At 44.4% G+C, this 13,683-nt stretch overlaps 4 protein-coding genes across 4 annotated transcripts; 2 read left to right on the top strand and 2 right to left on the bottom strand.

The window, feature by feature from the left end:
- The first annotated feature begins 51 nt into the window (after positions 1 to 51).
- Positions 52 to 2,395, top strand: LOC111660442 (uncharacterized). The gene is made up of 3 exons (XM_023413725.2): positions 52 to 514; positions 1,249 to 1,480; positions 1,610 to 2,395. Exons 1-3 carry the CDS (start codon positions 203 to 205, stop codon positions 2,329 to 2,331), a joined length of 1,266 nt encoding a protein of 421 aa, XP_023269493.1. The 5' UTR covers positions 52 to 202; the 3' UTR covers positions 2,332 to 2,395.
- Positions 2,396 to 2,907: 512 nt separating this feature from the next.
- On the bottom strand, positions 2,908 to 4,769 carry LOC111660444 (uncharacterized). Its single transcript, XM_023413726.2, is given in 3 exon segments — positions 2,908 to 3,678; positions 3,681 to 4,259; positions 4,569 to 4,769. Coding segments are annotated over 3 exon segments (696 nt in total). The 5' UTR covers positions 4,663 to 4,769; the 3' UTR covers positions 2,908 to 3,655.
- Positions 4,770 to 5,039: 270 nt separating this feature from the next.
- Positions 5,040 to 11,331, top strand: armc5 (armadillo repeat containing 5). Its single transcript, XM_087175970.1, has 8 exons — positions 5,040 to 5,316; positions 5,491 to 5,989; positions 6,080 to 6,110; positions 6,247 to 6,357; positions 6,463 to 7,357; positions 7,491 to 8,296; positions 8,785 to 8,917; positions 9,241 to 11,331. The coding sequence occupies exons 2-8, from the start codon at positions 5,600 to 5,602 to the stop codon at positions 10,748 to 10,750; spliced, it is 3,876 nt and encodes a 1,291-aa protein (XP_087032096.1). The 5' UTR covers positions 5,040 to 5,316; positions 5,491 to 5,599; the 3' UTR covers positions 10,751 to 11,331.
- A 903-nt stretch (positions 11,332 to 12,234) lies between these two features.
- On the bottom strand, positions 12,235 to 13,628 carry cox6a2 (cytochrome c oxidase subunit 6A2). The gene is made up of 4 exons (XM_023413933.2): positions 13,473 to 13,628; positions 13,020 to 13,095; positions 12,604 to 12,746; positions 12,235 to 12,462 (listed from the first exon to the last, which is right to left on the bottom strand). The coding sequence occupies exons 2-4, from the start codon at positions 13,093 to 13,095 to the stop codon at positions 12,373 to 12,375; spliced, it is 309 nt and encodes a 102-aa protein (XP_023269701.1). The 5' UTR covers positions 13,473 to 13,628; the 3' UTR covers positions 12,235 to 12,372.
- Positions 13,629 to 13,683: the final 55 nt, after the last annotated feature.

Raw genomic sequence — 13,683 nt, 5'->3', positions numbered from 1 at the left:
CTTGCAAACGTCATGAGTGAACTGCTCACTGTTCCTAAACACATCTCTGTTTCTCTGAACTTTCAGACGGCACTTAAACGCACCATACTTTAGCTAGTCGGCTAGCAGTTTGCTAGCAGCAACAGTCGTCCACGCCTTGTGTCTGTGCAGCTACGAATGACTTGATAACTGCGACTATCTAAGTTATCCTTCACCAGCACAGATGGACGTCGGTTTACATGTTCTGTCGGCGGGCAGAGCCGTGCTGGACATGGTGGAGCTAGAGTGGCAGCCTCTGTCCCCGGGCGAGCTGGAGCAGCGGCTGGACCAGGCGGTGGAAGAGATCCTGGAGGCTGACCTGATAGCACAACTTAAATCTCAGCGTCCCCCGACGTTGTACGTACAATTACTGCAGAGCCAACCTAACATGGGGCCTCAGGTTTTACACACAGCAACAGCAGCATGTAGTCCCCCAGAGGAAGACACAGCAGAGTCCCAGGAACAGCTGGATACCGTGGACAGTGCAGCACTGAAGGTGACTTCAATCATCCTGTCCTCTAACATATCTCAGGCTCTTATAGTTTTAAAATCGTCTAATAATCTGTCAAAGAGAGTAGGTAAAAGTAATCTGGGACCATTTGTTTACAATGCACACACACACACACACCTGTCTCTTATACACATCTTATATATAAAGTAAACAATTCCTCAAATCTTATTCATTTCATTGTAGCTACTTGTTTCCACTATTCACACCCGTTGAAAAATGGCTCTGGAAAAACCAAATATGTTACAATTTTCAATAAAATAATAAAGGATGCAATTAGGGTTGCAACTAACAATTGTTTTCTTTATCGTTCTCTTCGATTAATAGATTAGTTGTTGTTTTTATCTAAGAAAAGTCCAACATGACAATTTCACAGGTCCAACCAACAGTTAAAAACACAAATATAGTCAGATAACAATGATCTAAACCGAGAAAAACTGAAAATCTTCACATTTAAGAGGCTGGAACCAGAAAATTTTTAGAAAAATTAGGTTGAAATGTGAGTCAAACGATTAATCAATTATACAGAGAGTTGCCAAATAATTTTCTGTTGACAGACTAATTGATTAATCAAGTAATTGTTTCAGCTTTTAAATATAATAATACTGGAGCTTTTGCCAGCCCCTAGATTTGCCATAAATTTCACCTGATATACCCATTGAATCTGCTGAGTTTAATGTTGGCTACTGTAACATGATTTTTAAAATTTTTTGTCTAACCAGTGCATCACAGACCTGCTTCAGAGCTCCAAATCCCGGACTAGAATGGCCGGTCGGGCTCGTTTATCTCTGTCCCACACCGTCCTTCTGTCCCTCACCCTGCTCTCCGAGCGCGTCAGCTACCGCTCTGTGTCCCGCCGCTTCCACCTGGAGAAAGGAAACATCCACAGGATCTTCTTTTCTTTCTGTGAGCGCGTCAACATGCTGGAGGAGAGGCTAATCAGGTGGCCAGTCGGTGGGTTGATTACAGTGTTCTTCTTGTGGGAGATTTGTTGGATGATCAGTACAATGTTCTAAGTGATTTGAGTACAAAAATTGGGGTTGAAAATGATAATGGTGGTGATATTTTCTCTCTATTCTCCAGGTGAAGAGGTGGTAGAGTCTCTTTTCCCACTTTACAGTCCAGAGAAGGGGCAGGGGGACGAGGAAGAAAGTGTTCCCCAGGTCTTGGGAGTGTTGGGACACACCCAGATCCCTATCCGCCTGCCTATAGGGAAACATGATGTGGAGAGCACAGTGCCTGAGGTGAAGAAGATGAAGAAGGAGGCCCATCCTGACTCCTGGTTAAACCTTGAGCTTTTATGTAACCGTAGAGGCCAGTTCCTACACTGCAGAATCAGTAAAGGGTCAGACGTGGACAGAGGCAGCGCTCTTAGAGACAAACTTAAACAGCATCCTGAACTGATGCCTCCTGGCTCCTGCCTCGTAGCCAGAGCTGGCTACCCGCTCACTGCTCAGATTTTAACTCCATACATAGCAAATCATGGACTGAGAGAAGAGTTCTTCAACAAAATGCTGGAGGAGCATTTTCAAATCCTGGATCAGGCCGTTTCCAGCCTGAGAGCCAGATTTCAGAGGCTTAGGTATCTGGATATCGGGAACTATGATCGAGCCAGAGCCGTTGTGCTGACAGCGTGTGTGTTGCACAATTTGTTTTTGGACATGGGACAAGTGGTTCAAGGAGAAGTTAAGAAAGAGGAAGCGGTAACCCAGGAGGGAGAGGGGGAGGTGAATGATGAGGGTGTAAGTAGACGTGACGCCATCTCGGATTTGTTGTTGAAAAACTTTGAATCAGGAAGCACGTGATGTGATGATGTCTGTTAGAGATGGAGATTTAGAAGATGTAAATAAAGGTTTATTTTAACAAAAATCTCCAACTGCCTGGGTCTATCCGTACACACACACACACACACACACCCACGTAACAGGGATAGGTTTGCTTTTGAAGATTTTACAGTGTAAACAGAAACAGTTTCCGCTATGAATATGGTAATGCAGTTATTACTGTGGCTTATCATAATGGTGATGACAAATGATGAGACTGTATGGTGTTTAGTTTTCCAGAACATTTTCACCTCATTTTACTTTGGTTTGTTTTGGGTTTTTTTCTGACGTGGATGAGGCCTTTGTTCTGATAATACACTGTAGATGTGGTTACTGTCTTAACAACAGTTGTACTACTCGTGCCCCTCGTCATCAGAGTAGAAGTACACACCACAACCTATAAAACGTGTCTGTGATAGCAGTATACTGGTAAGGAACACAAATAATATCCACACAACAGCTTTGATTTCTAACAAGTGAGATTGTTTCCAGGCTCTTAGAAAGTGTGAAGGGGTCAAAAAGGAACAATTTACAAATATGTAAATGGAGCTGTGAAAATATTATCAAAGGTAGTATTTATTGCAGGTTGTTTAGTGGATCACATTACATTGTGAAGTTGTTCATATTATCTAATAAACAAAGTGTATTTCATTAGTACATTAACATAGCACCAGCATGCCTATGAATACAGTTATTGATACCAAATAAAAATAATAACTATCATTATAAATATCTGTATTGTCTTAACTCAAAAATATAAAATTTTAGTCTATGACCTCTCGATTATCATGATCATATCATTGATCATTTCTGTTAGCTTGTTTCTGATTATTTCAGTTTGTGCACTTATGGTACCTCCATAAAAAAATAAGATTTTCCACTTGTGCATAGGTACAGAGATGGTAGGATGCTTGTATTCATGTAGTTTGTGTGTGATATTTCAGGTTTTCTTACTCTCCAAACTCAGCCAGCCTTTATTAACTATTCTATTTTAGTATAAAATAAGTGAGGATTATATCTATTGGGATATAAACAGAAAAGAACAATTTTAAGGACGTGATATGTGAGTATATCTCTGTCTCATATGTCTCCTCTGAACTCATATGTTTTCACCTATTCTGAAATGTGTTATGTTTAGCTCTACAGAACACAGACTGGCCAAACTACTCTATAAACTGCAACGGTACAAATGTGCCAACATGACCAATCTAAAAACATATGCTAAAAACATACTCAAACAGTTCCCTCTGTTCAGTATCAAAAGTTTTTGGTAAGAAGTTCACATCCACTTCACGTCTCTTCAGGCCTAATGAACATCCTTTGATGTCTGTTGCTGTTCTTCTGAGCCAGGTTGGAGATGGCCTGGGCCAGGTTGTTGATGGCCTCTATCTTCCTCTCCTCCAGGGCTTTCTGCTGGGCCCACATGTTCATCTTCCTCTCTTGCAGCTCCATGTACAGCTGCATGACGTCCTGTGGAGGCCGGGCAGGGCAGGGAGTGGCTGTTGCAGGAGGTGTGGGGAGGATAGGGGTAAACCTCTTGCTGGCTATGGCCTTGCCCACTTTCGTCCCGCTGAGCTTGGCTCTGCGCTGGGCTTCGATCTCCTCCCTGCTCTTGCCCAGAACTTCATGCATGGTTTTGAAGAACTCCCAGTGAACACTGGCCGCCCCCAGCCTCTTGGCCCTCTCTGCATTCTTCCTGTACGTGGCCAACATGTTTCTCCACTTGAGATCACACTCGTATGCCTTCACAGTGACATCTGTGACCTCTGACTCCCTTAGTTTGGCATTCACCTTCTCTGCCACCATCTCCCATAGTTTCTTTTTCTTGCAAACTGGCTGGTCAAAAGCCTGATCCATTTCCAGTCGGGTGTTGATAAGGTGCCATGTAGCCTGCAGTGTCCAGATAAATTCTAGAGAGGAAAACAAAGGTGACTCATGTCAATGTTGTTCACATATTTATGACCTTGCCCCAAACATGTGGCTTTATTTTGAAAGTTCAATCATTTCATTTGACACAGTATGTATTAATGGAACACCTATTTAAAGCCATATGTTACCAGATGATTTCTAATTGTGATTCATGTAGCTGACATCGTGTAAATGACGGTTTATGACAGTATAATGAGTGCAATAGGCAGATACTGCGCACTCATCAGGCCCTCCTCGCATCATGCGATGACTGGATGAAGCCTGTTTAACTTCAAACTGCGAGTACTAACCTGCTTTGGTTTTATCGGCGTCCACACTGGACACGACCGTTTCCTTTCCTTCCACTCCAGTACTCTGTATGACAATTGTTTCGATTACCTCCATGACGTTAAACCACAACCATTACAGTTAAACTTGTTATTTATCTACCGTGGAATTTAACAACATCTCAGAGACACCGATGCAATTTCTCGCATCGTGTAAAACGATGACTAAAACAACGTCACTTAAAAGCATGGGAAGTGTAGTCCATTTTAGTTGATACAAATAGGCTTTTGATTATTCGGGTCTACTAACTGAACTACAATCCCTGAACGCTGCTAGCCGTTTAAGGCACGCCACCATTTTTCACTGTCAAGGGGAACGTAGTTTTTTAAGAGCAGAAATGTATTACGACAGTTAACAGGCAGCAAAATTTGAACTACAAGTCCCATGATATATCTTACCGACACACCCCTTCACTCCCTGCTCCCTCCCTCAACCGTCCCTGTTTTGTTGTTTGGCTAAAGATGGCGTTAGCGGCTAACATAGGCGTTTGCATTTTGTTTCACAAAAATTATTCGGCCAGTGGTAACAAAACATTGATCAAATAGAGCTTTAATTCGTCCTTTGATGTGCAAAAATACGTTACATTGAGAATATACACGTCCATTACGTAGAATAACGCTTGTTCGGCCTTCTTCACGATGTAGGCCTGTTTTGCAGGGAGTAGACCGGAGCTGCTGGAACTCAATCTCCCGTCAGCGACTGCGGCGTCAGGTGGTACAACTTTACTTTTTCATGCTGGTATCTGTAGTTTTCTGACCGCGCCAGAATGTGATTTTTGCGGAAACTTTGAAGAAAAAAAGAATGAACTCATTAAGAGCACATTTTCACCAGTTGAGCAATTAGCTAACAATTTAAAGAGAAATGACATGTTACTAAATTTTTCAGTATTTCCCTGGGTGCGTCCAGTCATGCTCCACAGAGTGTATAGTATCTGGTTGAACTGAGAGGAGGAAAGTTAAGATAAGTGAACCGTCGCTTAACATTCAGAGGGACCATGGCTGCAAAACCTGCGCAAGGTGACTGGAAACAATCTCGAGCACCCTCCAAAGAAGGACACTCAGCATCACCAGAGTCTTCTCTGACCTGGTGCTTGGCTCATCTTTCTAAGCCTGGATCATCTGAACATCACGGGCATGGCAAGGGAGACACAAGCGGTGGCAGAGAAATGGACAAGAGGTCCAGAGTCTCTCAGTGGCGAGCTCTGGTTGCTATCCGCACGCAGCACATCAAGGGTGACAAGGCTGGTATTGCCAGATTCAGAACTCAAGGTGGTCTCCGGCCCCTGCTGGACCTGCTTAAACACCCAGAGTGCTCCAGGAAAACACTGGACCTGGCGCTGAGCATCCTGGCCAACTGCTGCACTGAGCTGGAGACACGTATAGAGGTGAAATTAATAAAATAAGAAGGCATTGAAAGCTTATTTGATTAATTCAGTCATTGAAATTGCTCACATTTTAAATGTTTTCTACTTTAGATTCGTAAGCTTGATGGAATAAATGTTGTAGGTATGTGATATTACACATTCTTATGAAGAATTTATTCTATAATTTGAAAAAAAAATTTTTTATCAGATATTATATATAAAAAAAAAAAAAAAGTGCCTCATTGCATCTAGTCTTAAACATTTCTTGACTGTCTTAGTGGGGATCCTGAAGAGAAATGTGGCCCTGGAGACTGTCCAGAACCGAGCAGCCCGGGCTTTGGGGAATTTGGCCATGGATCCAGAGAGTTCTGCCCTCATTCATTCTGCTGGTAAGTCTGAAACGCCAGTATGTTAGTGTTAGCGAGTGGGTTAGCTGACATGTGCCTTAATTGGACATTGATTTTTTTTTTCTTTCATTCTCTTTTTTCACACAGGTGGTGTTCCTCTCCTCCTCCTCTGTGTGTCTCTTTCCTCTGCCCCATCCTCCCCCACTGCTGCTCCACCCAAAGACCTATGTCCTAAACTGGAGTGCGCTCAGTCAGCTGCACGGGCCCTCCTCTACCTCTCCGATACTCCCTCTAACCGCCTGTCACTGCTCACCCAAGGGACATTATCAGCCCTTGCCCCTCTCATTGCTCCAGAATATCCCCAGGGACTGAGGCGGGCGGCACTCAGGACCATCCACGAGCTGACGCGGGGCTGTGGTGTCGAATGTGCCAGGGAGGTGTCCCGTTCTGGGGTCCTCGCGCAACTCAGTGTCATGGCGTCAGGGGAGTCTGGTAAACCTTTTGAAGAGCTGGCACTGAAAACTCTGGCCAACATGTGCTCCCAAGGCTGCCTGCGCCCTTTGGTGGGGTCACTGGGCGTCATTCAGAAGTTCACAGAGGAAGTGAAAAGGGACCTGCTCAAATCTGGAGTCTTCCTCAAGGCGCTGTGCTTGTGCTGTAAGGAGGCGGTCAACCGGGCCAAGGTGAAGGAGAGTGGTGGACTGGAGGTGCTCATAGGCTTTTTGTCAGCCCATCAGAGTCATCCGCTTTCCCGGCTAGCCATTCTGGCCTGTGTGGACTTTGTTTTTGATGAATCTGCCATGGAGCAGTTGCAAGAATTAGGGCTGGTCCCTCTGCTTGTTGCACGACTAGTTGAGCTCACCAGAGGAGAGGAACAATCTGCTGAGAAGATGGATGTGAGCATCACGTCGAGCATGTCTCCCACTGAGCTGCTGCCCTCATCGTGTTTTGAATCCTTTGACTTTCCCCCTCCTGAAGGCTACAAGAAGGAAGAAGGTGGTCGGGAGCAAAGTCTAGGTTCATCAAGCTTTCAAAGTCTCAGGTATGGAAAATGAAATGCGCAGCTTACTTTGTGAACGATTTTATTGTTCTACTTCTCTATTGTTTATCTACATCTTTAGCGCTCTCTCTCTCTGTCTCTCTCTCTCTCTCCTTCCCTCCTTCCCTCCCTCCAGGTCCTGGTTGGTGTCTGAGGGATTGATCTCTTCTGAGGGGGACCTGCTGGATTCCTCTGGTGTTGACGGGGAATGGGGGGGTCTTCAGATCCCAGCATCTTCATCCCCTCAAACCTCATCACCGAACGCTGATTCCAGTTCTGTTAAAATCTCTTCTTCGTCCAGCCCTACTCTCTCTTCTGCTTCTAAAAAAGCAGCTCAGCCTTCCCCTGTGACCTCTTCAGCCCAGCTCCAACCGTCATCCCCGAAGAAAGTCACTGATCCACCTCCCTCTAGTCCTCAGCCCTCCAGTGCAGTCACACCCCAGAATCAGCCCAGTTCCTCCACTGTGTCCTCTCCCACTAAAACAGCCCAAACACCCGTGTCTCCGTCAAAGTTCTCATCCCCTAACAGAAGGAGGCAGCGGGCCCATTCAGCAGCTGCTTTGACTAAGGTCACTCTTGACACCCCTCCTTCTGCGCCCCGCCAGATGGCTTACCACCACCCTTACCACCCTGAACCCTGGACGCCAGAGTCGCCCATCCTGCTGCTGCTGTCGCGCTTCTCCCACGCCACTGACCCAAGCGCTGCTCTGGTCAGCTCAGGCGTCATGTCCGGCTTGCTCTATTACCTCACCCAGCACCAGGACCCCAGCAGCAGGTGCTTCAGAATGCTTTGCCGACTGAGTTGCAACCCAAACTGTTTGCAGGCGCTGGTCCGAACGGGCTCGGTGGCATTGATTCGCCACCATCTCTGCCAGAGAGAGGGAGGGTTCGAGGGAGAGGAGAGGCAGACAGACCGAGTGAAAGCCAAAATTAAACAACTTGGTAAGAGATTAACTTAACAAGGGTTGCATGTTGATCTGATCTGTTATTATAATGTACAGCAAATTATTGGTTAAATTCTTCTGACTAGAGTCACAGTGTTTCTGACCTGCTGTTACCGAGTACTGCTGCAAGGCTAGTCCTCTGTTTACCTCACTATGTTGAACTCATTGCAATCATGTTTACGTAAGGAAACATGAGGATAGCTGTTGCATTAAAAAGTGTGTCTGCGACCCGCTGTAACTGATAGTGCAAACACTGAATTTTCTAATGACATTGACAAATGATTTGATGTGGACCAGTCAGATCTGGCCAATACTCGATACTCTTACTAAAGTCAGTTTCACAGCCATCGTAGCAGATTGGTGCATCCCTACTTATGAATAGATTAATGTTTGTAAATTAGCTTTTGTGTGGTCAAACCTTAAATCTGGTCGTTTTCATTTCCTACCTGAGCAGTTTATAACCGTATGCTGACTCTCTGTGTGCAGGTGTTGCACTTCTCAATAATCTGCGTGTCCAGTGTGAGTCTGGATTTGGCTCTGGGGTTCTTGCACATGTGATGCTGTCAGGCTCTGAGTCAGACAAGATGAACTGTGCGCTGTCACTGCCATTAATCAGCAGGTGAGTAGTAGATTTATATGAATATGAGCTTAGTAATCGTGAAATTTTCAAAACTGAAAAACTTAAAATGCTGGAATTCCACGAAATGTCTTTTTACATTTGCTGAGCTTAAGAAAGTTGTTGTTGTGCCATTTCTATGAGGAATTACGAATCCTATTAAACTCATCTTAACATATTGTTAAAATCTTTATGTTGTTGAGTGCATGTTTTTGTATTTACTTCTGCCATTACAATGGTAGTAAATAGTCTTAGATTTATTTTGATGGAACTTGCAAACAGTTCATATTCATATTCATATTTCAAACCCTCCTTTTCTTCAACAGCAACAAGTCCCTATTGAAGAAGCTTCTTCTGGACAGTGGTGGGCTACTCTTGGCTCTGCAGCCACTTGGTTGCGATGATGATGATGTGAATGAGGACAACCCTGCTGAATGTGGAAGGTTGCTTTCTGACTTGTTTAATTCGCCACTCCCAGGCCTGACCTCTCAGCTCCACTCACTGTACCTCTCTCTCCTGATTGGATGCCTGTCTACCCTGACGGGTAGCATTAAAACTGAGCTTAACAAAAAACATCCACATCCAAAACAGCCAGTCGGTAAAATTGGCAGAGTTTCGCCCCCTCCCTCAAAAAAGCCTCGGCTAGCAGACGTATGTCCTTATGGCCTCTCGAACTTTGACCTCCTCTTGCTGCTGGACGACGGGACTCAGGTCCCCGCCAACAGGGAGGCTGTGGCTGGGGTGGATGAGACAGACGGGGTCGGCTCTGAATACTTTAGGGCTCTGTTGAGAGGTGGATTTGGTGAAGCTCAGGGTAATGCAGAAGAAGCCATCCACATCAAAGATGTTAGCACGGGTATGTTACTACCGGTGCTGCATTACCTGCATGGATGTCGCTTCACCAAGGACCAAGAAACAACAAAGGAAAAGGATGAAGGAGAGGGGGAAGGAGGGAAGTGCCCGATTTTGGACTCACTGGTCCTTGAAGGACTGAGTATCTGCCCAAAGGAGACAGAGGAGCGCTCAAGAGAAGAGTTAGCTTTCCAGAAAACACCTTTAGGTGAAGTGATGATTGGAGCGTGCCGATTTTTGGTGACTGAGCTACAGAGAGAGTTGGAGGATCTCTGTGTGTCTCTTCTTCTGTCCTGCTCCTCCAAGGCTGCTAGTAGAGCTGCATCAGCTCCCACAGAAGACAACACTGAAAAGGCCGCATCTAAAATGGACCAAGAGTGCCTGGAGTCTGCCGAGGAGAACCTGGCTAATCGAACATCTGAGCTAGAGCTGACTGGTGTTGAGATGCAAACAGAAAATTTACAAGGACAGACCAAGCAACCAAACAGTTCCCCACAGAAAACACACAGTAAGAAAACCTCTCCCACTGGAACAGTTCAAAAAGTCAACAGAGGCCTCAATACAGCTCCCGACCAGAAGGCGGTCAACAGTGTCACTTCAGTTTCCAAATCCAGCTGTGCATCAGGTGTGGACAAATCACTCGATCCAGAAGAGTTGAGGTTAAGATCAAAGGACCTGATTAAAGGTTCAGCAAAGCTTCTGAAATCAGCAGCTCAGGACTCCTCTTCTTCCTCACAAGAAGGTGCAGGTGGTGGGGCTCTGGCTGTGCTCCTCCCGCAGGTATACTGGTTTTCCCAGCGCTACAGTTACCCGGCACTGGGTCGAGCCTGCCTGTCTCTGCTGCTGGGCTGTCAGGACTGTCCTCGCCCCTTCTTGTCCTCCTCCCTTGCTGGGGATTGCCTTCGCAGACTAGCCAGAGGGGCCGACTGCGTGGAGGCTCTGAAACAGGATCTACTAAGTTTGGCCACAGTATCTCTGAGTTGAGCAAGGAGCGTGTTAGAGTGGAGTGAGTGGTGGCATGAATTCAGAGGGCGTAGATGAAGTGAGAGTCGACTTGATATGAGCTTCTAGAAAAGTTGCCATTGTGTTAATCTTATCAAATAATAGGATAGTACAAGTGCAGGTTATAATCACAACACGATTATCTGAAAAACATGCTGTATGAATTTCTTCAGTACTAACAGAACTGACTGCTGATTTATTTTCATAATTTGGAAACATACATTTTTATTCAGTTTTACTGTAAATTGATATAAACTGTAGCCCGTCCCAGCATGACACAATTTTGTTATCATTTACTGTTGTTGGATTAACTCCTAATGACAATTGTATTGTGATTGTTTTAATTTAATTTAATTTTTATTTTGGGGGGAAAAGTCTAAACAAATGTCTACAGTGCATTTGATAAATGTCATTTAGCTGGAAGTACTGGAATTATCAGGGTTGGTCAAGGAGCCAGTTGTTTATTTTGTACATAGAGATAATATGGAATAGCAGATATACAGTGTATAGGATTCACCTGACCCATATAAATTTATGCCACTGAATATATTGTTGGAGCATCATTTTGCCTTCGGTTTCTTATTGTTGGAGTGTGATTGTGTATGCAGAATGGCTTTAGTGAATGTCAGTGGGTCATATTGCCTCAGTTGCGCAACAAGGAGGGAAATAGCTGTTTATTGGACACTTGCAGTCCCATTTTTGAATTTCCACTTGGCATGCTAATGCTACTAAATGTTAGCATTTTAAAGGTCATGGCTGTGGCTGGTAATGTTCTATATCTTTCATATTGTCAGCAAATTGCATGAAAGGCCAAAACCAGCGCTGTCTGTCCGCCTCTCAGCGCTGTCCCACTTCTTTAAAAATTGAATTTCCTTAAACACCAGGGCAAACAGACTCAAACAAGAGTAAATAGTGCATTTGTTTGGGACTATTTTTAAAGGTGGTTTAATACAAATTTTTGCTTTAGTGAGTACTTCCTGCGGCAGGATGGTGTCTGCGCAAATGACTCCAATAAACTATGGTGCCCATGTTTACTGTAATAAAAAAAATGTCTCCAAGTGCAATTGTGTGGCACGTGGAAGTGATTCTCATAGTCTGGGCTCTGTGGAAAAGACGTTTTTGCAATATCAGAATCACAATATTTGTTAAAAGGATCATTTCATTGTTGGTTTTGGTCTTTTCATGGGATTTGTTGGAAATGAGAAAAATATAGAACATTACCAGACTAATGCTTTAAAGCCAATATATGCAGCACATGAGCATTTTCTGACTTTGCCAACCCCTAGTGGTAGTTTCAAATAAGGCATCATTGGAGACAGCAGTGTCTTCTGCTATAACACTTGAAACAGATGAGCCTGTTCTAATGTAACGAGATGTAAAACCACTCTTGTCTCAGAAAAACATTTTGATATAAATTAAATTGAGCAATACTCTTGATTAAAATAATGAAAAGGGACTCATTCAAACACAGCATAAAGTGGTTTTATTCCTGTCTGGGTGAACTGCTTAATGGCGGTACTGCTTGGCCCCTCGGTCCGTATAGTTAAGGCAAGTACACCGCAGACAGTTTTTTAAAGCATGCAGCAGAAATGTGACGGATCCTCTCAGTGATCGATGCGCTCGTAGCCATTAGGCAGGGGGTTGGTGTGAGGGTTGTGGAATAGAGTGTGGTTTCCATCGCCCCATGGAAATTTCTGTAAGGAGATATGTCAATGTATCAGTAAAGCACAAGTGGGTAAAAAGTATTTATATTCACCCCAGATCATTTCCTTATTTTTGGAGTAAATCATGCTGGAAATGTAAGAGAATAGGGGTGCAGGTGACTCGAGACTCACCTTGGTGCGAATACGCAAGTGAGGATACGGTATGAATTCTGGCTGTTCATGTGAATGCGCCTGGCCCTTCAGGTGAGCATTGAGCCAGCAGACACTGACACCAGGTAAGGCCAACACGAAGCTCAGGATCTTCCAGGTCTTTGCTGTGGGAAACACAATCAGTGAAAGTACACTAAAGAGCCTGGCAATATCTAAAGGGGCCTTATCGGTAATAAAACATGCAAGATCAACAAGAAGATCATAAATGTGCAGGCTGGCTGCCAGCTCTGCAGATGTTTCAGTCAGTAAAAAGACTCAAACAACATGGTAGTGCATGCATGACTTGGTGGTGCTGGTTCATGCAGAAAGTCTGAATCTGGAGGCTTTGATGCATGTTGCTTGTGTTTGGTTCAGAGAGTCAGTGAAGACACACTGACCTTTTCCCTCATGGCTTGAATGTGACGCAGCAGCCAAAACCCGACGAGCGGCCGAGCCAACTGGAGACAGAGACATCTGTAGAGGACGAAATAGAAGAATGAAAGTTTGATTGCACGTTGAGGTATAGCTACAGTTACAAATATCCCACCTGAATACACATACTAACATGTTGAATGTGATAAGAGACTGACAATATGCAAAAAAGTAAAAGTATGATTCAAGTTTACACTTGTTAATTTTCATGTCAAATAGCCTTCAAAAGCTTCATGCAGAGCCAAAACACAACAGATCAATGCTAAAATAATCAAATATCAACTGAAGGGAACTTCTGTGCACTGACTCCATAATATTTATATCTAGGGTTGAGGCAAGGCCCACTAGTGTTGCTGTGTATCACGAGTGGTGGTAACTCTCCTCTAGCTAAAATCCAAGAAAATCAGGTGTAAACTTACTTTACTTAAGGCAGGCAGTGCTCAGTATGTTTGTTATCCTCTTATTTTTCCGCCGAATCCTCCTTAATGCTTGTTTGTCCTTCAGTCTGTCCTGAGCTGAACTCAGTGTGTCAGGCTCCTCCCCATTTCAATCTGTGCCTGCGCCAGCAAACATAGTTTATATTTGGGCAAGTGCAAGGCGGGTTGATGTGTGACGAAGAGGTGGGTGGGG

This window comes from Seriola lalandi, unplaced genomic scaffold, assembly GCF_002814215.2.
Source record: "Seriola lalandi dorsalis isolate HSWRI2012SDOR001 ecotype SW California unplaced genomic scaffold, Sedor1 jcf7180002054519, whole genome shotgun sequence".
Classification (NCBI taxonomy): domain Eukaryota; kingdom Metazoa; phylum Chordata; class Actinopteri; order Carangiformes; family Carangidae; genus Seriola; species Seriola lalandi.
This window is presented reverse-complemented; position numbering and strand designations above follow the sequence as displayed.